The sequence below is a fragment of the Athene cunicularia genome, assembly GCF_003259725.1.
Source record: "Athene cunicularia isolate RWA chromosome 5 unlocalized genomic scaffold, athCun1 chr5_part3, whole genome shotgun sequence".
In the NCBI taxonomy this organism is placed as follows: domain Eukaryota; kingdom Metazoa; phylum Chordata; class Aves; order Strigiformes; family Strigidae; genus Athene; species Athene cunicularia.
The window spans coordinates 3,063,643-3,088,172 of NW_020799103.1; the positions used below are offsets into that span (position 1 = coordinate 3,063,643).

Sequence of the window (24,530 nt, forward strand, 5' to 3'; positions counted from 1 at the left end):
GGTCCCCCCCCCCCCCCGCACACACCCATCTTGAGGAACTCGGGTTTATTCCGTCAGCGAAGCGTTGCCCTGGGGGAAGGGGGTGCGCGGAGACGCTCCCAGCGCCCGCCCTCGGTAAAACCGGTAACGCTCCGAAAACTCTGTGTCTCTCAGCTTTTGAGTTTCTGGTAAGCGAACTTTAATTCAGGTCGAGGTGGACCCTAGTGAGCTTCGCTTTCTCGATATCGTTTATTCGTGGTCATTGAGTACACGCGCTCCGGAAAAAATTAAACCCCGGATAAGCAGTTCACATTGTTACATTGGCAGTAACAAAGTTAGCCTTTGCTGAACATTTGCGCTTAACCTGTAAAACCGTGTGGCTTTTTAACAGTACCCTTTTTCTTCCAGAATAACATTGTTAAAGCACCTTCACGTTAGAAACAATAAAAGTAAGCTTATTTAATAAAGAATCTTCTTTGTAGTACAGCATCCTTGCTCCTTGGGGGACAGATAACTGCTGTTTCGGTTGGGTTTTGTGTGGGTTTTTTTTAATATGCTAAAACATGTATTTATGATAAATTATTTTCTAGACAGGTGCAATCAGAGTGTTGTACGTCATCTTTTTTGATCTGATGTTACCATGAACTATTTCCTGCTTACTGGCAGAATTTCTCTAAACAGGTCTTTTTAATGGTTAGGCCGATGCTATAATTGGTGTTAATTGGAGGGGTGGGGATGAAAGCTCCTGGCTGAGGGAGGAGTGATTGGTAAAACTGTGGCATGCCTTAGTAGCCAGTGTAGCTTATAAAAATACTTAAAATTAAGCTGATGATTTAGTGCTCCCTTAAAAAACTTTTCATTGTAGAATGTCAGTCTGTCTCCAAAACAGGTGATGTTTCTAACTTTTACATTCTGAAAGGGTGGAGAGTAAACTTGGTAAGATCACCAATTCTGGGGAGATAGGAAAGAGAAGTCCTCAGAATACAAAATAGTTTCTATGTCATTAGGAAGGTATCCTCTGAATTACCAATCTGTATATTCAAAGTGGGTCAGGTTAGTAAGTATACTTGTAGTATGTTTCAGCAAGAGATTCTTCAGAATGGTTTACTTCATCACAAGGTAGTTGGCTACAAAGTAGCAAGAGACTGCTACAATAAAATTGTGTAATGTTTCACGTTTAAACTACCCACTCCCAGTATCTTTTTAAAGTTACATTGATGTTTAATTGCATAATTAAACTGTTGGTTAAAATAGTGTGTTTCTGTAGCTTGTAATACACTACTATTAAAGAAAAACAATGCTGACTTAAGGCTTTATTTTCTTCTGCAAGAGATAATTTAATATGCAAGAGGTTGAGTTCCTGTCTGTACACTGAAGTAAAAGTTATTCTGGAAAGTAACAGCTTTAATATTGTGGTGCTGGTTTTAGCATTCAAAAAATTGCATATCATTATTCTCAGCCTATGTAAAGTACTTTAGTTTAACATATAGCTTGGATTTTGTTTTTTCATCCATATTTAGGTTCATCCTTTTTACACATTGTCATTACTGTTTTTTTTTTCATGCTGGGTGCACTTTAAATAAAAATAAAAGAAAAAACAACTCTTCTATAGGCTGGGTTAATTTATTATTTTTTTTTTACTACTCTGTACCTCTTCATGAAGGTCTCTGGATTCTAGTTTCCTAGATTTTGTTTTGGTCAGTTACCTCCCTTCCACCAGTCTTCAGTTTCAGTAACTTGTCCTCGGCAATTTTTTCTTCTTGCCCTGTCAGACTTCTGTTTCTTATTCCTAATGTTAAGACAGGCCATAATTTCATACCAGTGTCTTTAGCAATACTACCATAGGCTACCACTCACCCAGTTGCATAGCGAGGGAGCTGTACCTTAAGTAAGCCTCGATGCCAGTCTAGCTGTGGTCTTACAGAGCATGATTGGCCTAAATTCAGTGTCTCTATGGAAGAAGGAACAGCAGAGCATTGTGAATGGGGCAGTTGTGCCTTGCTCCCTTCCCCACTCTGCAGCTGCTGTATATTGTCACCTAGTACCCTCTGAAGGGCTTTCTAACTTTGCATGCACCATATTTTTATGGTTATAAATGTTCCCTTCTGTTGGAAGCTGAAGTTAGGCAGAGTTTGGATTGCATCTGGCCTTCCTGTTTTGGGTTTCATCTGCCCCTTCTACAACCAGCTTCTGAGTTTCTGGGTGCCATTTTCATTGACAGTGACACAAATCAGTATAAAGAGGTGACTGTACAGTTAATTTGCATTTATGTTGTGCATAAGATGTACGCTTGATAGTGTATGATGCAGATGTTAAAGATCTTTGACGAATCAGAACTGTTAGCTCTGACTCAGACACACAGGTCTGTCTGCATCTTGTTTCCCAGATCTCTGGGTTTGGAGGGGACTTCCACAACTAGCCAGGTGAATAAAAAAATTGTCATGCTGTCCCCAGCAAGTATGAAGTTGTGGTAGTGTGGGAAGGAAGAACAGAGTGAAAAGTTGTACGTAGGGAGGGTGGAAGAGTGAAGTTATTGTACCAGGTGCAGTGCAATTGAAATGTGGCTTTACTGTCTTTAGTCTGAGCTTAGCTCCAGGCATTGTTAGGATACTTTACTGTGTACATCAGGACTCTGAGATACATTATGTATATTGTTGCTTCTTGCAATAGCCTGGGGCAGAGGGGCAAATTAATGTAGCCACAACTGTTGCAGTATATTTTAAATTCTTGCATTGTGTTAACTATGCTGGATCCAAATTCATTTTTGCCGATCCAGTTGAATGATGTCAGGACTTAAAATCTGTTAGGTCCCTGCCGGACTCCTGGCAAAGGTCTACATGATGTTTGACAAACTGGAATTTCCAAGGTTGGTTCTTAGAATACCAAACACTTACTCCTGTCTGTACTGTAGAAATCCACATTTGTAGACTGAAAGGCTGCATCTGCCCTGACAAGCTCTTCCCAGGCTCTTCGTGTGTCAGGGTTATAAAGATCACACACTTGCACACATGTAGGTCTTTATGTTTCTCTGGGCTTTCATCTACACATCTAGTTTCATTTCAGTCATGTGGTGGTTTCTCTGTGACAAGACCTAAATTTGTTGTGCTCTCTGTCTCTTTCTACCATCCTAGAACCACTGCTCTTACCTACTTAATAAATCTATACTTGCCAGACATCAATTTTGGTTGAAGACTTGATGCAATATTTGCTTTACCCCTACATGAGTTGCCTTCTGATCTTTTAAGGCTAGAACATGCATTTCACACTTCCCATAACTGTTTCTAAGATACGTACCCCAGTCTGTGATGCATGTTACTTTATATGAATATGAATCTGGTCCAAGACTGAGCTGTGGAAAAAACGATGTCTCTATTGTCTTTGTGACTACAGAAAAGACCACTAAAGCAATCTTTTGCTGGTTTCTTACTGATACTTTTGTCCCTTCCTGGTCATTCCTCTCATTCATGCTTCTTGTCTGTTTGATATAATGCATCACGCAAGTTTCTGAATTCTCACTGCAGTAGTAAATGTTATTAGTTAACTTTAGCTTAACATTTTAAAAATAAATGTCATTGAGCACAGTACTGAAAGCAGAAGTTTATTCTTGCAGGATTGTGTGGGTTTAGCATCTCGGGAGGAGCAATTTGAAAGAAATTCCTTTAAGGGCACATCATTTGATATGACATGTAGTAGAACTGGGTTTACTGTCACTGTTCACATTTATGTAGGAACAGATTGTAAACAGAATGAACATAAAGACTGGTGAAAGAAGACTTGGGAGTGAGTAATACAATGTTTTTTTCCAATTTTTACGGAACTGTAAATCTATATTTTAGCTACATTTCCAGGGTCAGTAAGTTCTAGGTATACCAAGAAGAAGTGTAAGTGGAAAATGTGTCTAAATGCTGACGTTTTCAAAATAGTCTCATGAGAAAAAGTATGGTAATAGTTACTAATCTAACATTCTTGATTTGTTCAGAGAGATAAACCAGCCCAGATTATGTTGGGGGGAGGACAGTATTTATAAAAGTATCTTTTTAAAATTATTTAAGATTAATATGATGGGTCATGTCTATTAATAGCGACCCAGTCTTAAAGGACAAAAATTTTTTCAAGATTATGTTCAGAGTTGAATTGATTTAGTGATAGAATAGAAGAAAGCAAGACATTAAAAACAGAGTTGAAGTGCAAGGATTGATGAGGTGTAATTGTAGTGTAGTGAAGGGATGGATTTTAAAACTTGTTCTATGCCTATACAGCTATAAACTAAAATTTAAGGAAAAAAACCTTAGGCTAGCCAAACCTGTAAGTTAACCTAACTGGACAGCTACCGGTGCTTGTTAAGTTGCATGTTAATATATTTGAAATAATGTTCATCGGGGCTGTTACAGTCCTGGCTATGCTAAACTGTGCAGCAGCCAGCCAAAACCTCCAAACATTACCTTCCGTCTTAATGGACATAAACCACCTTTTGGATGTTGAACTAATTTGACTGAACTAGCTATTAAAATTCCTGCCTTTATGTACACGGTCTTGTTTGTAGAAGCTTTCATTTCATAATTAGTGGTAGTTTTTAAAGCATCTTAAACTGGCCACTTCACAGTGGAACAGCTGTTTAAATACATTTCCTTTTCACTGCAGAAGATCTTTTTGTGGAAACTGGAGGATGCTTTAAGCAACTGGATGCATTAGGTGGTGTGAATAGTTGAAAGATGGTTTGCCTAGGTATTTTTGTACACACTTTGGAGTCCTGAGGGTTCATTTTCAGAGACCTAGTGAAACTGTTAACTCTTGCTTTTAGCAGTAAGGTATAAACTAAAAATTTTTTCTTTAAGGTGATTGATAAATAACTTCTAGTAAATACTAGAAGTCAACTTTCTTCTGTTCTTGTTCCCTCAGGCATCCTTTATGAACTCAGATTTGGACTTTGTGCAGTTGATGTATTTTGCAGGAAGGAACTCTTAGAATTCTTACTGAATAATTTGGTTTTAGGTCTTCAGATTTTAGAAACTGGTCATAAAGATCATTTGCTAGTTATCTGTGTGTAAACAATCAAAGGGAAGCTGTGAATCAGACTAGATGGTAATGATACGGATACTTGTGGACATAGAACATTACTGAAATAATTCCACGAGCTTCAGAGTGTGGTTTATAGGAGGTATACTGAATACAGTTACCAAAAGCGGAGGAAAAAAGCGTTTTTTCAGTTGTATGCAATAACTGATCGCAGCATATTTTTTTTTCCAGGCAGTAAAAAGCTAAAAAAGGTATCTGTCTGATTCAGTGCAGTTTTATGGTAGTTGAAGCTGATCTTAGTTCTAGCTGCTCAAGTCCTGTATGGTTTTGCATCCTTATTCTATATCACATCTGATCCTGAAATCAAAGAGTTGAACCTTTAGAAAGTTAAGCGCTTTTCTAATAGGATTATTTTTCTGCTGATTTAACTCCCTGAACTGGCTTGTTACAGAATGAGATTAACTCGAGTGCCTCTGTTAACTAGAGGGAGGGACTGAAAAGACTTATCTAGGGGCAGGATCATGACGGTAAACAAACGCCCAAGAATTAAGTATTCATAGTTTTGGATAATGGCTGTTGTGCAAGCAGTACAATGAAAAATACAGAATCAAAAGCTACGTACCCTTTAACTGTGATAAGCACAGAACAGATCTAAGCACCGTGCAGTTAACGTGCACTTTTCAAAACTGGGATCAGATGTCTTTCTGGCTATAGTTGAGCTATGATAAAAGTCACGCTCCCTGCCCCCTTGACTGCATACTTGCAGTAGATGTCCTCACAGGTTTGATGTGCAGTTGAACGCATCTTTGCTTACACTCTTAGTTTTGGCAAAAGGGTGCAGACTGGAAATTCCGCGTGTTGATTTCGCCAATGTATTCCGAGTGATGACTTGTGAAGGTGCAATATAACAAGGCCTTGCTTTGGCTGGGGTCTAACCAGAACACTGATTTGCCTGCAGTGCAGTTTGCTTCTGAAATGTGGATGGCTTTTGTCCATCCTGGAGATGGATAGGGACAGGAGAAGGAGTGCATGCTGGCCTTAAGTTGGGTGTTTTCTTTCTTATGACATAAGGTACAAGCAATTCCAAGCAGTCCAGTTTAAAACCCTGAATCATATTGTTGTTTTCAATTCTGTAGAGCTATAATTTTTATCTTTAACTGCACAGAAACTTTATTTGCTGTTGCTAAGTGAGTATTTGCTAATTTAGAAAATCAGTCTTTTTTTCAGCAGAAGAGTTAAACATTTTATTATGCTTCGTACACAGATTAAGTATACAGAATTAATGTAGGATTGCTATGATTATGTATCTTATCAGCACATTTTCACTAGCTTAATTTATTTCAGCCTTTTTGAGTTTGATGTCCTATATCTGCGTAGATGATGTCAAATTCCTGGAAGCCTTAACTGTTTTCACTGCAGTGTCAGCTGTGTGTGACACATGTGTGTCACATGGAAAGGCTTGAGATAATACAAATGATCTACTACTACAGTAGTTGGAACATGCTTCCGTGGCCCATTCTACTCTTTCCTGTTTGAAAGTCACTACTTGCTGTGTAGGACCCTGTACTTCCAGGAATGCTTCGGTAGTTGTGGATGTTTTTTTGTTTTTTTTTTTTATTGTAGCTGACATTAAATCTTGATAGGCATTTCTGTCGAATTGAATGCGGAAAAATATATGCTTGATTAAATATATGAGATGGAATATAATGAGAAGCAATGCTCACCACTGATGTGGGAGAACTTGCTAGTGCTTCATTGAATAAACATTTCAACTTCAGGTCATCTGTAGAGATAACTTCTGTAAATAGTCTTTAAATTTTAGAAATTTCAGCTTTGGTGCTGTCTTCTGTAAGCTGACATATGTTTATGCACATCATTTTTGGAAGAAATAAAGCCACTAGTTCATTTCATACTATGTTTTGCATCTTAAGCCCTTCTCAGTTGACTATAACATGCAGTATTAGAGAGTCAGGATTTTGATGGACTTAGGGATGTAAAGATATTCATATGGAAACTTATAAATTTACTACTTTTGAGCTACTAATTTTTAATTTGATTTTTAAAATCAAATTAATTTTATAATTTAATTTGCTGTGGGAGTTGATACTTGCCTTCCAAGGTACACTGCTTTGCACTGAGCAATTAATGTTAAGAACAACCCGAAAACTGAATCAAAAAGAAAGCCCCTCCTGATTTATTTTCCTTTCCCTTTCATGCATAGCTGCTATTAGATGCTAGTTTAACAATTCTGCAGCATTATTGATCATTTGTCCATTTTATAAGTAAATTTAATTTAAAATCTTTTAAGGGATATGCCTTGACTGATATCCTGCTAGTAGGACTGACACAAAAACTGGTAGTGCTGAAAAATATTAAAAATACAGTAGCTTTTTTTAAATGATCATGTTGAATCACAGCGTATAACATAAGCAAATGTTGTACAGTAGTGCATTTGTTGAGGCTGACAAAAGCAAAGGGACAAGGCACTCCTGAAAATAAAGTTGATGTTCCTGACTACCTCAGACTTACTGCATTTGCTTAGCCTCAGCTTTTTACTTTTTTTAAGACCAACTGTTTTGTACAATGCTTCATTGGTAGCTTATCTTTCTATAATGCCACCGTAAATGGTCTTCCAGTAAAATCCATTAACAATACCTTGGATTTGTATTCTTGGAACATCTGCTTTCCTTCAGGAGTGATGTGCAATAGTGATGCTTGCTAATTTTACTAGAAGTCATACCTCTGTTGTGTCTAGTTACCTTCTGTTTCCCTTTATAATATGTGATGGCACCTTTGATAGATACCAGTTGGAGAACTGAGATCAGTTCTCTCTGTCCTGTTTACTGTTTTATCGTCAGAGCTATGTATTGATCTAGATCCGATATTAAGAATTAAAATAATTTCATTGAAATAATCTTTTAGCAATTGACGGGGGGGGGGTTAGAATTTTATGTGCAGTGTATCAGTCACGCTGCACTACACAATACAGAATCATATATTCCAACAGTAATGTAGGTAACTTGTAAAATTCCACTAGAAAGGTCTTGTAACAATAGCCACCTGTAAATTATTACTACATCTCATGAACACAAGAATTTACTTGATCATGTGATTTGGGACTGCTAACATCTGCCTGAAAATGAGTCAGGTTTGGAAAGTTAGTAAATAAGCTGGAGTGCAGGCCAGAACAGTATTTCATGCTTAAAAAACTTCGTATCATTTAGGGTTGTAACAATCACGTATTTTAAGGCTTGTCTGTATGTGATCATCAGATCGTAATTTTTTCATCTGCTAACAGAAATGTAGAAAAAATTTCTGGAGATCATAAAGATATTTCTGCAAGTCTTTAAAAGAGCACTTAAACCTCTGTTGTAATAGTGACTGTGTTAATAAGTTAATGGTCAATTTGGTGAAGCTTTCAGTATCACAAAAAGCTTTTAAGCTCCAATGTGAATGTCTTGAGTGTGGGAGGAAAAAAACAAAAGGTGGGTTGGGGGGTGTTAAGGTAGTAAGGTAGTTTGGCCTGAGGTCTTTAATAGAAAAATCGGTCTAAATTTACTTTTTGCATATGAAGTTTCAGGTTGGTAAAACGTCTAAAATTCATAGTGCCATAAATTTTCTGGCAAACTCAAATTTGTGCTAGTGTTTTAGAAATATTCAGTTTAGTCTAGCTTTTTGTTGGATCACCATATATGTAGAACTTAGAGTAAGAGTGTGGTATCTTGTTGGGACAACTTGTTTTCCAGCATATAAATCTGAGAACTGGAATATTACATTGTCAGAATGTTGTTAGCTTGCCCTTGTAGATGGGACAGAACTTTTCAAACTCTGCTTGTGATCTCTTATGTCTTCTTTTTAATTTTTCTAGGCTGCAGAATATGTCCCAGAAAAAGTCAAGAAAGCTGAAAAGAAACTAGAAGAAAATCCATATGACCTTGACGCTTGGAGCATTCTGATTCGAGAGGCACAGGTTTAGTGACATAGGATTACATTTCCTTATCTATGGTCCACTCACACTATTTGGTTCTGGAGTAAAATCAGCATATTCATTTACATAAATCATAATATTGTAAATGCTGTTTTGATTTTCAATTTTTAGAATCAACCTATAGACAAAGCACGGAAGACCTATGAACGCCTTGTTGCCCAGTTCCCCAGTTCTGGCAGATTCTGGAAACTGTACATTGAAGCAGAGGTTAATATTTTTACATTTTTTTCTTATATAACATTTAATAGGAGTTTAAGTTTACTTTCATGAGCATAAATAAGATAGGCACATAATATCTAGGGAAAAGGGGAATTTAAATATGCCTTGCCTTTATTTTGTAAAATAGGTATAAAGGAGTGATTAAAATGAATTCTCAAGTACTGGGTCTTTTATGAGTTGATGATTGTTGCATTATGGAATTGCAACAACATTAAAACCGTTTCAATGGTATTGGAGTGCTTTAGCCTTTTATTTACTTGTCGTGTCAATTTATTGCCTCCTGTGTCATTTATTTAGAGGACTTTTTTTTTTTATTTATACATACAAACTTATTTGAATGACTTTCTGTGAATGTTTGGATCTTTTTTTTTTTTTGCTTTCTTAGGGAATTGAGTGTTTCTCTGAACAGTATTTTCACTGTTCAGAGAACACACACAGGGAGGGTGTGGGATGGAAGCTGATTTCTGGAATGAAAATGCTGGGAAAATGCATTAGCACAACTCATTAGCTTCTAAAAATCCCCCCAAAATTGTGATTATTTACATAACTATATAAAACTTCCCACTAAGTGCATTGATCATTTACAGTCTAATGACATGCCACGAAATGCAATGTGTAATCTGAGTTTGGCTTTTTAAGATTATTTTGTAGCTGATATTTAATACTAATACACATGCTATTTGTGGGCATCTTTTCTTGAGACCTTGTGTGTGCTAAACTACAGGGGTGGGGGACCTGTGTTCTGTAGATGAGAAATGAAAGAGCTAAATTTTTTTGCATTTTATGTGAAAATTGCTAAAGCAACAATCTGAGTGGCAAAACTGCATTGTATAGTTCTCATATCTTATTTTCCATTAAATTACATATCCAGATATATCTGGCTGTAAATTTTGAAGATTATTAAATAAAATTGGGGTCATGGGAATCTAACAGAAATTTTTATATTGCGGTTTATAGTAGATGTTATAGTGCAAAACAGTGCAACCTAAATTTAATATTACCTAATTAAATTTAATGGAATTTTCACTGTAGTGCAAGCTAAATTTAATATTGCCTAATTAAATAGCATAGAATTTTCACTATTTTGGTTGCAGTAGTTTGTACTAGTAGTTGGAATGTCAGTGACTGTGAACATTTGGGAGATTGTGAATGCACTAACACATACAGATGTGTGTATTTCCCTTTGGGACCCTGTGACCAAATCCATTAGCCTCTTGTACCCTGCAGTGCTTGCTACAGGCTCTAGTCTTTAGAATCTAACCTAGTTTGATTATATTATCTGATTTCTGTGCTTATTTAAAACTTGTTATCCTTCCCATGCCTCAAATTAGAGTTGAATAAGACCACCTCAGAAAGCATGTACTGTATTGTAGATCTTTCAGCAGAAAGTGCTATTATCAGCCTGAGGCTTCTTGTTCTTGAACCATGTTCAGAGGTGAATTGACAGATATTACCTCCCTTAATTGATACCTTTTAACTAATTTATAATCTAGTCGTATTGAGAAGCATTAACAGCGGCAAAGCTTGCAGCAGTCTAGGGTATAATTTTTTTACGTGCTGCTTCAAGGAAGGAAGATCAGCTTCTACCCAGCAGGTATGGTAACCAGATAACACAAGGTAAATTCGAGAAAGAAAGAATTGGTGTAAAGAGCACTAGTTCGTGTGTGTGTCTGCCTATAACTACACTTCAAATATATAATTTATATAATACACCATTCTGTTTGAAACAATGGACAAATGCGGACTGTAGAGCTCTGGTAGAGGTTACACTTGAAAAGGGTTATATTTGAAAGAAATGTAAGAGATTACTCTTTAGACATTTATCTTTTCATTTTAACAGGGAAATTTTTAAAATTCCAGTTATAACTTAAATTCTCAACTTTTGTTTCCTGGTTCCAGTAACTTCTCTCAAAACTCACTTAGTGACCAAGAGAATTAGAAAGCAACACGCTTATCTCTGCCTTTTTTTTTTTAGTATATGTAACCATTTATAGCAGTAATATGAAATAACTTATTTCCAAATTCCTCTCTAAAAATACATATATTCACACAATTGGGCACTGTTGTCAGTGTTGTTTTAATTTGCATGTCATATGTACAGTCCTTTCTAAGAGTAAATTCAAAATGAAACGTTTTCTCAAATGATCTTTTAACAGCGCGGTTGAATATAAATTAAGACTTCAGCTAATTTTTGAAGGCTACCTGAGATAGAGGAATTGGTTTGAGGCTTCTTTTATTGCAGCCGTAAGATGTACAAGGAATTATAGGGAAGGTATTTTCCAAAAGCTTTTTTCCTTGGAAATCTTAGTAGTCTGCTCCTGCTAGAAAGTTTTTCTCTTGGGTAGATCAAAAGTGTAGGGCTTTCCAGCTTTGAGTATGGGAAAGTAAACCTGTGGCAAACCTTTTGTTTAGCATTGCTTTTGATTCACTCTCACTGCCTCAGTATTTAAATCTGAAAATCGCTAAAATCTTCAGTCATCTGTAAGCTGTGTTTTTTTTTCTGATGTCAAAACAGGCATATTACTTTCCTCTTTAACATGACAATGTTTCCTCTTTGCATCACAGAAAGACAAAAAGGGAGAGGAAAGTGGGGGTTGTTTTGGGGCAGGTTGTCTTTCACTAGAGATTTTTGTCCTCTGAAAGACAAACTGAGCTGAATACCCTTACGTAGTGGTGGTCTATTGCTGGAAGGTGAGCTAGGGTGAGGGTTAAGATTATGACCTTACAAAAAAGGAATTAGCCCTTTAGCAGATGTATTCTCTATGAAATTGTCAGAAATCTTTACATTTCCCTTTGCCTAACTTGAGGGATATGTTCTTTTTAGTCACTTCCAATCTTCAAGTTGAAATAATTTTTTATAACCTGTATGAACAAAAATGGTTTCCCTGCATATATGCCCATTCATTTTGTAATGTAAAACTTGAAAGTGCAGGCCTTACTGCTGTGTTTACCTCTTGTTTTTATGACAGTGTTTGTTCAGCTCGCTGTTTTTCTTTTTTGCGTATGACTTTCCTAGTGGATTCCCTGGTGGAATGTAGTGTAAGGCAGTGCTGAGCACTTAGTGTGTCATCTAACTGCTGCTGAAACACAGCCTGTGCTGAAGTAACCGAATACTTCACGTTTCCATTTTAAGTGCCAAGCACTGATTGATATGCTCTGTTCTCTATTATGACTGGTTTGGTAGTCAGTAGAACATGGAGATTGACTGGGAAGAGCATGCTTTGACAGCTTGCTAATGGGAACTCTACTATTAAAGCTTGAATTGTTCAAAAATTTTGATTCTCGCACTGGTTCTTATTTCTTCTGGTATTCAAAGAAGCAGTTGCAGGACGTAGAAATAATAGAATTGGATGAAACAACTCCCAGCTCACAACGTTTTTGGGGCATAGCATTTGAATGCTGAAGACTTGCAATAATAGTTTTGTTTAGTGACCTTGACAGAGTATGTAGTTTATTTTTGATACATATTTTAGCAATTAAAATAGTTAACTTGCTATTCTGCATCTACTAAAATTTAGGAAGTGGTACAGTAATGCCACTCTTCTTACTCTTGTTTTGTCTAGTTGCTTAAAGCACATTTTTTTCTCTTGATACATTTCCTGTACAAATCTACTTCCAGAGAACTTGAATCAGTTCACATATCAGTGCCCCTTCCACAGTTTTAAAAAGGAGCGTGTAAGTCTCCCACATGTGCCAAAATGTTAAATTCATAGATCACGTGATCTGGATTCTAGCCTGCTCTGCTGATTTGCTGTGTCTTCTTGGGTAAGTTTTTTGACCTGTTTTGCCATTATTAAAACAGATACCTACCTACCTCACAGGGTTGTTGTGAGGCTCACTTTAGTGATTAAAGTGCTTTTGGCATCTGGCTAAAAGGTGCTACAGAAATGTAAAAATAAATTCTGCTTTAATACCCTCTGATCCCATAGGCCCAGCTGTCTTATTACTATTTCCTTTGTCTCTTTGACTGTTTGAACCATCTTTTAGATACAGAAAGACTTGATAATGCTTTTCATGCACTTGAAAGAGCTTTTACCAGCATTGTAAATATTTCAGTAGTTCTGAAGCAAGCATTTGAAGTGGTCACCTTTTTGTCTGCTAGTTTCCTTTGAGAAACCACCCGGTTGAAAATCCTCTTAAGCACACCTATTAAACTATGTTCATGTATTTGCACCATTTTTTTTAATGATCCAAAGAATTTTTAGTTCCAGTTGCTCTAAGTGGAAACTTTAATCTGCAGTTGTCCTGAATGCTTCAGGCCAGTTCACACCACACCTTTTTACCTTTTTCATTGTTGAATATATTACATTATATCCTGGTCACTTTGAACTTGTTAGTAGGGGTTGAAAGGTTGCCATAATTAAAGATCTAAAAATCATAACCACGAGACAGTTGTGACAAATACCCCAAGTCTAGAAGCAATAAATACAAAGCTAGTAACATGAGTGCAAAGTGTTTGGCTGTTAATATGTGTTTTTCATCTTGCGAATTTTGCAAGTAAGACTCCTGTGTTATTGCTTGTTCTAAAGAAATGGAACTAGATACATTTGTTCAGATAACTTCTATTTGATATGAACACTTTGAATTTTAGATGTCTCGGTATCAAACCTGATGCTGTATGAGGAGGATTCAGAGGGTGGGATGAAAGCTTAGGGTTGATTGTTTTGCATTTCATCATATGCAATACATCAGTAATCTTTAATCCATGTAATTCACACTGGTGTGGATACTAGTCAGAATGTATCATTTAACGTACTTGTATATGAAAAATGTAAATAAAACCATTTAGAAAAATGATTGTTTTTGTTTAAAATGTTTGTGTTTCTTCAAAACATTTTCTTCCCCTGTTTTACTTTAATCTGGTTCCGAGTTCAGAAAAAAAATCGTTATACATACCACCAAAATTATTCTGCTTGGGGGAAAAATGGGAACTGACTTCTGTCAGGATGAAGTTGGAGTTATCAGAAGTCAAAGTAGAATAGACTTCTTGGCTGAGATTCTGTTTAGTGGTACTTTGAACTGAAAATATTGTATACTAGCTGATCTTTGTTGATTTCTTAATGGAAGGCATACCCATTATAATCCATGCCCACCCTGCTAGTCTACCACATTTCTCATAGTAAACTTCTGCTTTTGAGAAACTGCGGTACAGGTGCTCTGTACAAACATCCATATTGCACATTCTTGACTACCTTGGTCTGAGATTTTTAATCTTTTTTACAAACTGTATTATTTATGATCTTTTCTTATTCATGTGTGGACTTGTTCCATTCCTGTTAATAAATGTTGTTCTGTCTGTGTGATTATTGTAGACTTGCACTAGAAAGTGAATGCAACTTCTCTCCTGTCTTTTCTACTCAATATGTAAATACAGGCATGTACATCTTGCATAGTTGTCATGGTCCTACAAGTTGTATAATATCAGAAAGTTATCCACATAATTGACACTTGTAGTTTCAGAAGATGCGCGGTGCAACACTAGTGGGTTTCTTTATAATTCTATTTCCTGTATTGGATCATTAAAAATACCATGGGAAAGTGTTAGGAATTCTAATTTTTGAAGTGGAAGTGATGCCTAATGAAGAGATTACTATGAACCCTCTTCTATAGTGTGTTGCTGTTTTCACATGAATAAACATGAACTACTTCCTGTTCTGTTGTATTCTTTCTGTGTGGGGTGACAAACATCCCTGTTAGAATTGTTAGTTATGTAAAACTCTTGTTCACAACACTTTTGAAGTCTCACTTTCAAATGGAATGAGGACAGTGAAAACTTTTCTCATTGTGTGCTTTCTTTTGTTGAAGTCATTTGCTGAGCCTTCTGTTGATGATTTGAGGGGGGAATAGTGTGTTAGGTCAGGCACAAACTTCAGCTTTTTTCTCATGTCTGAACCTGAAAGAACCAGAAGTAAAAATATAGATCTATCTTGTGTACCCTATATTAACTACAGATTGGTTATCTTCATCTGCATGGGTGAGGGAACTATAATCGTAATTTCTCATTCATTTCTACATAGCTTCCAGCTTCCAGTTGTCAGCTGGCTGAGTTACCTGATGGTCTTTATTCAGATTTTCAGAAACCTGATGGCTGAGAGAACACTTTATCTTAAACCTTATCTACTAGTGATACTACATAAAATAATGCTTGACTTTATTTGCTACAGAATCTCTTTGCAGACTATGAAAAGGCTTTGAGTCACTGCTGTGATGAAATACAGTGACTTAGTTAGAAACTGTGAAGGCAAGCCATTCATTGTGGCACTCCTGTGTCCTGTCAGTATAAATGTTCTTCACTGCAGAGCGTACGTTGGGGTTTTTTCCCCTTCGCTAGGGTATGCTTTTTCTCACTGGCTTTAATGGGACAGGGCCTCTACATCCAGTAACAATTTTGGATTTCTGCAGTGAAGTGTTGTGTACCTAATACCGTAAGCTTTGACATTTTTCCTTTATTACATCCGACAATTCAAAAGTAAGAAATTATATGCATTGGTGCCTAGCTACCGTTGCACAGGCACCATTCACATTTATTGTGGCACATTGTATACATGCAGTTAACTACACAAGAAGGTTGTACAGGGATTTGAATCTGATCTGTATTGGGTTTAACTACTTTGGTAGAGACAAATGTTCATAGCGTAGAAGCATGGGGGCGTTTCCAGAGTTCATTGAAATTGTGGCATCAGAAATGCGTTGGTTTAAGGATAGGTATTATAAGTAGAAAAAAGTTCTTAAATCTAGTTTTCAGACACTTTTCAGCAATACTGCTATAGTGTGGAGTCCTATTTGCATCTTGAGACAAGACTTTAATAAAACTCACTTCTAACCTGAAGTGCAAACATTTTGTCTGGCTCTGGGTCTGTTTCCTTAGAAGCAGACTGTACTAAGCCATGTGACAGGGTCTGCGTACTAATCTTAGTTTTCACAAGTTCTAGTGAGCGTATATTGCTGATCTGTTAGCAGATCCTGTAACCAAAGGTCCTGTAGACTGATTGCTGGGCTGAAGGCTTTTAGAGCTTTAAGGTCTCTGACAAACCAAAAAGAGAGCTAGAATTGGTATACTCGGAAGGTCGGTAATTTTATTCATACTTTCATGCTTGCTCGATTTCAGCAAAACCGTTATGAAGCTTATACTATATCTAAATTATATAGTCTTTATTATTATTAATTCAAACTGTTCCTCTGAATCAATTTGAAAAGTTTAGTAGTGTGGTGGAGGGTCAATTGTCTTAGCTCATTTGATTCCTAGAATATGACTGTATAAAACTTAGACTTTCTAATGAGGGCAGCTTACTCTTCAGTTCCCCATGGTTTGCAGTAGTGCATGAAATAAAGACTAAGAAATAACCAGTGTGTGAAACTGTAAAGAAAAATGACTGTACACTCCTTTGAAGTAGTGTACAGTCCATAGCAGAACACTTTTACTATAAGCAGTCCGTATACAGTATTCTACATAATCATAGCAGAACAAGCTCTTACTATAAACAGCCTGATACTTCTGTATTGGTTTATGTGAGAATGAATGTCAAAAATGTTTTTAAAAATACCTTGCAAGTCATGCCTTTGGACTAGAAATACAACTTGCAAAATGAAGCTTAGTTTGTTCTAGTATTTTCGATGTCTAGGTTGCAGCAAAGCCATCAGCCTCCTTCAGATAGCATCCCTCCTGGAAGTACAGGTTTTCAAACACCATTCTTACTGTTTAAACAAAACAAAAATAAGCTCTCTGCTCTGATATTAAAATGTGTTAGATTTACAGAAATGAGGTGGCAGGTATGTAGTTATGCATGTGGTGTCCTGCAGCTAAAACAGACGTCGTCAAGTTCACATGCGAGCTAACTTGATTGTGCTCGGTGGAACTACTTTTATACATAAAACTAAGTACGCTTAAAAAGGTTATAGTGTGACCAGATACGAAGAAGGACAACTCAGTTGCAACTAGGTCATTATTTTGTTTTCTTTAGGAAAGGGGAAGATGCCTCTCCTTCTTGGAGAAATAAAATGGCTATAGCTGGTGGCATTTTATATAGGTGCTGGTACAACTTTTAGTTAAGTTCTCCCTTAATTTAGGAGCTGTTTTAGCATGTTTTCAAAGTAGTTTCAAGTTGGAATTTGAGCTATGAAGTGACTTGTCCTATTTTAATACTAATACCATTCGTCTCTATTCTGCTTTCAGGCTATATGAAGGGGAGGAAACGAATGTTCTATTTGCCTTCTGTCAGATTCCACAGCCTTGCAGCTTCCGTTGAGGGCATGTTCCCCAATATATACACGCATATGTATATATACCTAACCAAGTGATGGATCAGAAGTTAGGAAAAAAGCATACTTAGAATTTCCAAAGTTAGAAAGGAAGGTAAAGCAACAATTAATGCTTCATTTAAAATTAACTGACAATGTTTTCATTATTTTTTTATGGCTAAATGAAAACAAGCTTAGGTTCTATGCCTGTAGATTCCTGAGGAATCTCTCAAGCTATGTATGTGTATACATGTTCATTGATGTGTATACACATGTTTATGTAAGAAGTTCATACAACATATTGTTCTTTTAAAATCAAACTAAATAGAACTATGAGTATATAAGCATATCAGTGCAAACTGTCTACAGATAATTTACTTAATTACTTAAATATAGGTACTTGTAACTTACAAAATATACACAGTCTTGAATTGGAATATATTTAAAATAATAACAAATGGAGGGGGGTTTATATTATATACAGCTTCAGTCTGAGTGCAAGAACATTACTTTGATACATTATGTAAAGGAGTGGGGAAGAGAACTAGGTTTCCTGCTTTACTTTTGTTGTCTCAAACCCAGGATTGGCCTGCCTTTTCTCCATTCTTCCCAATCCATCTAAAGATTATTTTTGAATGTTTTTGTGGGCAGAATTAGAAGTGTATTTGCTGGACTTTTGGGTATTGCTGTGGGCTGTATCTTTCAACGTGCCCTTACAATTCATCTTTCAGATGACAAGTAGGTCCCAGGAGTCCTTATCCAGAAGCTGACTTGGGACAGTTCAGACACGTTCTTTGAATTTTTAAGTATCATAATTCTACTTGCCATTTTTGATGAGGTAGAAAGCAGGGAGGCGGGAGATTCCCTAGTGATGAGACAATTGTAACTTTTTTCTGCCTTTTCGTAACGTTTCGGATTTAAAAAAAAAATAAAAAAAAATCCAAAACTAATCCCATGACAGACTTTTTTACATCTTAATTATTGCAGAAAAAAATCTGGTGCTCTTAACATCTTTAATTATGGTTATGCAACGGCATAGCTGCTGGTGAGATTGTAATGGTATTGCGTTTGTAAAGCATGCAAGCACATGCACCAGCTTATGATATGCAGCATGTTGTAGGAACAGGTCTGAATGAGCTTCATTTAAAATTTCCCTGAAACTTGGTTTAGTTAATCACTATGGTTTATTCTTTTGTGTTGCACCATAGATGCTCAGAAGATAAAACTGTAATTACATCGTATCGTGCAGGAGCTTGAGGTGTAAGAAGCTCTCTCATTGATGTTACTGTTGTGGAGAATAGAATGGTGTAAGTTTAAGATAGGTGACAGTGAATAAGTTTACACATCTTGCTGGTAGAAGTTTAGCTTGCAGCTTTCCACGTCTGCTGTGTCAATTAAACCTTCTCCTCAGATTCTCTACAGACACTGCAGTAATTTTTAGTACAAGCTGTATGCTTTGAAAGTCTACCTGCATAATCTGATAGTGCTGACAAGTTCATACATGAAGAAACACTTCCTTCATAATAAATTAGGATGGCAAGCCTTACACCAACAGCCTTAGTCTAGTGGTTTTAATTACACTAGGGGAATTTAATTATTCTAGTATGGAGACTGTGGGTTTGGGAATTGTAAATTGTATCTAATTGTAAAATTGTGCTAGAAAGGTTTACTCCATGGTGATGATGACTGATCATTATATAAAAAGTAACTGAAAGAAAGTGCAGTTTATTTATAATAAAGAATATAAAGTTTCAAGTTGCCTGGTCTTAAATAGACTGGGATAAATGTTGAAAAGTAGAAATAGGTGCCCCTGACAACCCTACCTAGCTCCTTACGGTTTTCTTTGTAAAAATGAACTCTAAAGTAGTCACCCATGCATGACTCTGGTTCCAAGTTACTGGAAAAAATGCTGTGGATGCAAACTAAAATCTTTAATACAGAGCAGTGTCCCCATCCCTACTCCATCCCCTCAAAAAAATAAATTGCTGCCCTGGTAAGTATATGCTGTTTGTCCGTGATTGCTGCCCACTAGCTGGCATTCCTCAGGGCAATGCTACCAATACATTTTATGTAACCTGAAATTCTACACAGGAACACTTGAGCAGGATGGGCAGTAAAAGTAGTTGTTTAAAACCTCAGAATATTCCATGGTATTTGTACTTGATAAAAATCTCAGTGCTGGTAAGCCTGAACAACAAACTGTACAATTCATTGTTCAAGGATGAAACTTTAATTTCTCTAACTAAGATGTGACTAAACGTAATTCAGGCATTGCTTTTTTTTTTTTCCTAAATTCAATTTAAAATTGATACTTCAAAATTACATCCCACATGCTTTTTTTTTGTGTGTTAGAGATGGGTATTAAAAGGAAAGTACTATAGAACTTTAAAATTGGCCGACAACTTTAATTCAGCAGAAATATTTTTTGTCACTAAGCACATGGAGGTAAGTTTCTCATTTCATAATGCCACAAAGTTTCTGCTGTTCTTGCTACTAGTCTTAGGTGTTAAATAAAAATCACCGTTGCATAAGAAATCTCACCTATTTACAAAAAAAGATAAAAAGGCACAAAGTTGGGTCCTACATGTTTATTTCTTATTCTGCTGATGCTCCTAAAATTCAGTTTTGCTCCCAGAGAAATTTTGTGAATAAGGCTAATCTTTGGGTTTTTTTAATTTCCTAATGAGAAAAATCTAGGTATTTCAAAGTTTGATAATTCTTGTTGATCTTTGATCTGAATCAAATTAAGACACTGCTCTGATGATGTGTTATTAGTCTCCACGACAGACTCAGAGCAGTCTGTCATTTCTGCAGAGGCTTCATAGTTAAACATTTTTCATTGCTCCTAGAGTATACTTTGTGCCTCCAACGCATAGAAATCTTGACCAGCTGTTAAGTTTTACTAACTCCTTGAACTCAGTGGTATTATCAATTTCACTTTTCTCCCAGGCTGGCAGAGTTGCCAAAAACTGTCTTAAAAGTATAATGTTTTTCCCCTGGTTGAGCAGTTTTCTGCTGCAGTCTATATTTGAGGCCAGTTCTCTGCTCAAGCGCTGGCTGATTCAGTGAATCACAGAGGTTTTGTAGTGATGTTTCACCATGTTGCTAAATCTTCAGACTGGATTTTTTTTTAAGCATGCTGCATCACCATGATGATGATGTAGACCATTATGAGTCAAGCACCGTTGTCTTCAAATGTTAGGCTAAAGTTTGAATGCGGGGAAATTCACACCTTGTCTTGAGAGCCTTGTCAGCCTTGCTGAAAGCTGCATCTTCTCAATTTAGGTAGTTTGCATTATGTTTTAGTTGCAGTTCTCTGTTTTATACTTAACAAAGTACTTTCTGCCAGTGATAGATTATTAGTTAATAATGCTGTGTGAGTTACATGTCGCTTTTAACAGAGGAAGGTTGTTTGGTATTGTTGTGTGATTGGTGTTTTTACATCAGACCAACTGCTGCTCTTGGCATCGTAGCTTAGAGCAGGCAAATATAACAAAAACCTATCTTGGTATTTCTGAGATCCCTCGTGTGCCTCTGCAAATTAGATGTAAGAAATCAGCTGAGAGCCCACATACCATTTTTTAATGCGTTGTTTGAAACAGGCAGGCATTTTGCAACATTCTTTAATGCAGATGCTATCTGGAAGTATTCTGTGTTTTTTCTGTCCAGGCTTTGTCTACGTAAGAATGCATCTATCCTAGCAGTTGAAGTCCTCATTAGCAGAATCAAATAATTACCTGCTGTCTGTCTACTGAAGAGGCTCTTTTTTACAGAAAGTTTTAGAACACTTTACTCTGGGTTTCTGACTCATCAGTAGTAGCAGAAAAGCCCCAAAATGCCCAGTTTGAGGGGTAGGGGGAAGAAATATCAAACTGACAGGATCTCTGCTGTCTCAAACAGCAGTTTTCTAGAATATGTCTAATTCTACATGGGTAACACTTGTTGGTGTCAGGGTGTAGAAGCAAGCACATTTTTCATGGTGGAAAGCAGCAAAGAAATGGGATGATTAGGATCAAACAGGGCTTTACTGAAAAGAAACTATTCAAAGTGCTCTCTAGCAAGGTGGGTAGAACTGTATTTATTTGTTCGGCACAGGTGAATGTAAAAGTAGCACTTACATTTCTGGTTGGTAAGCAGAGTCTTCTTTCTAGCTTATGGGTCAAGGCTAACTTTTCTTTGGCAAGTCTAGGGGTTTACCTGTGCCAATGTCCTTTCATTACTTCAAAATCAGAGTCTTTTTAATTAAATACTTGACCCTAACTTCTGGTATTTATCCTCTATATACTGGGATGAGGAGAGGTGGGAGGAAAGTGGGGTATCAGTTGTATTCCATCTCTCTTTTGGTAGGCTATGTGGGCTGTGAGTTCCTGTACTGCTTTTATGATGGGCTTTTACGTTTCATCTTTCTCATATGATGTGAAATAAACTGTAAATGGACCTACCTAGCTGCATGTGAAACGAATGACACGTGTTATATTGAAATCTGAACTCAGAGCAGGTTTTCTCTCTGCTAGTCTGACACGACGAATTTCAAATAGGAACAACATAATGAATGGTCTTTACAAGTCTTTGGTCTTACAAAAAGCACAGCTGATTTACATGGATTTTAATCTTACAATTCTAATCACATGGAGTGTAGAAAAAAAAAAAAATCCCTGCAAACCAAGCTCACATAAAGTGTAAGTTATTTTGAATTGACCTGTAAAATTAAAGACTTTGGTGTAGAGCTAACTCCTCTCCACTTTCAGTAGAAATGTCACCAACAAAGCTTTCATTTCTAAAGCATGGGAACGTGTAATCTGTGTTTTTATTTTTGGATTTCAGTGCACCTCGGTGTAGCAAACTATTCAATGTAAGGTTATCAAAGCACTAATATCAATTTACATAGATTTAAAAGTAGCTGGACTTATATTTTTGTCTTTATCCTGTCTTATGAATAGTGGGACTATTCTCATAGATGGAAGCCCAACAGGATTAACTTTAACCTTTGAAGGGATCAAGCTGAATTTAAAAAGGGAAGAAGGGGAAACCATTTTAAAAAAAGTGGGTAATGCAGTATAGCATTTTAATATTCTAGAAACCTGTTTTTTAAGGTACTAAGCACTCTGATTAGCTGGGATAGTAATTTACACTCAAATTCAAGCATTCTGGAAACAGCGGTCCCAGAGTAGTTGTGCAAAGTCTACCCACTTAAATGTTTTTGGATCAAGTCTTTTAATCAAAAAGATTCACATTGTTCATATGGTTTCAGATTTGGCTGTTTGTGATCAGTCCAGGCTTGGTAACTAGATATTGAGGAGACCCTGCAGTAAAACTCATATGGAAACTATTAATTCTGGAAACTGTTAATTCTTACCACGGAATGCTACTTATATAGTGAATTTCGTTTCCTCTTCATTGCCAGAAGACAGAAATCTGGACATTCAATTATGTAATCAACTTTTAAAGTAATCTTTCCTTTTTTAATGATATAGATGAGACTTTTCAGTAACTGATTAAGAATATGCATTCTCAGAAAGGGAACAGTAGAGAATTCCTTGATTTCTGACAGACAGATGAAGGATTTTTCATTAGGGTGGCTGCCTCTGTTAACAAGATACGATAATTCCCTGAACTTCAGCTGGAATATCTTGTCGGTGTAGAACAAAACCAGCTCAGTCATTAGGTTAATTTTACATTTGAGGCAGATTATTTTCCCAGTTTAGTAAATGACTGACATAACTGCTTCTTCATGGTTTGGTAGGAGATCCATGGCAAAGCCAGAACACACATCCCTCCCTTATAAGATTGTTTTTGTAGCATTGCAGTTCGGTTTGGGTTTAGTAAGGTTTATTTTGTAATGCAGTATACATCCTGTCAACTGCAAATTGATGCTGCAGTGCAATTGCAGAGAATTACTTGTGCCTGTGCATTATTCTCCACTGGTTTGGATTTCTGATTCTTGTTTTCCTGTGATGAGACAGCTGTCTTCTGTGGTCAAAGCTTCAGAGCCTCTAGGCACCTTTGGAGACTTAGAATGAATCTCATGGTTTTGAGAAGCATTCTTTGGGCCATTTGCGCAAGAATTTATTGGAAAATTGCTCTTTACATTCTAGTCATGGAGACAAAACATTAAGAATCATTTGTCCTCTGCTGACAGGGCAAGTTAGTCTAGTGCTAATACTGTAACAGTGAGAAGATTATGTGGTATGATACAATTACATCTTCTAGTACTATTTCTTCCTTTTTTGAGCAACTTGTGTTCCTTTTCCTTAGGAGAAATGCTTGTTTGGCTGTTGTTATTTTGGGGAGAGCCTTTCTTAGACCAGTTCCACACTAGAAAATGTGAGGAATTAATGCACGGTCTCCAAATTAATTTGACCACTCAGAAGGGCAGCAGTTATTTCTGGTCCTAAGATGTCTTCATTTGGACTATTAGTCCTTTTTGCTAAATCAGTGCAAAGACTGTTTAAGGGACCTTTGCTGCCTTCTATATGTATTGCTTCTTTTTTTAAATATTCAAGGATCCCTTTAAAATAACATTTCTCTGAAATTCCTACTTGTTCAGGTGTATTATTAAGATATAATCTTGGTGAACAAATGGAGAATTCTAAAAACCTTCCATACAAAAATTATTATGATTTGATAATTTCATTTTACAAAAATAATTTTCAGAAATTCAGTCTGAAATTATTATGGTTATCAAACTTAGCTTTTTTTGCATTTTTATACAAGCATTTTTGAAAAGAATCTATCATAACTGTAGGCATGCAATGAGCGTTGTGAGAAATTGTCAAGCTGTAAATCTAATGGGAGACTTAATGCCCCTACAATGTCCCGTTTTCCCCAGCTGTATCATCAAATTACACAATAAATCATCGCTTTCTTATAAACTTTGCTTTCTTACTTTCTCTGAGATATTGAGGATACCAAAATCAAGAGGAATTTTTTTTTTTTTTAAATGAGCTGTATATTACTGTAATGAACACTGATTTCTTATAGAAGTGAGAATCAGCTAGACAATTTTAAATTAAGGGTCTTAAGCTAGAGCGATGTAAGGTGTGAGATCTGTGTAATGAAATAATTGGCTTTTTTTTTTTTTTCTAGGTAG

General features: G+C 36.4%; 1 protein-coding gene across 1 annotated transcript in view; it reads left to right on the plus strand.

Annotated features, from left to right (window-relative positions):
• CSTF3 (cleavage stimulation factor subunit 3) overlaps positions 1–24,530 on the plus strand; it is a 52,549-nt gene that overhangs the window by 240 nt on the left and 27,779 nt on the right. Inside the window, exons 2-3 of the mRNA XM_026850679.1 lie at positions 8,864–8,965; positions 9,095–9,190. Of these exons, the coding sequence (XP_026706480.1) occupies positions 8,864–8,965; positions 9,095–9,190 (198 nt within the window). The remainder of the gene's footprint in view (positions 1–8,863; positions 8,966–9,094; positions 9,191–24,530) is intronic.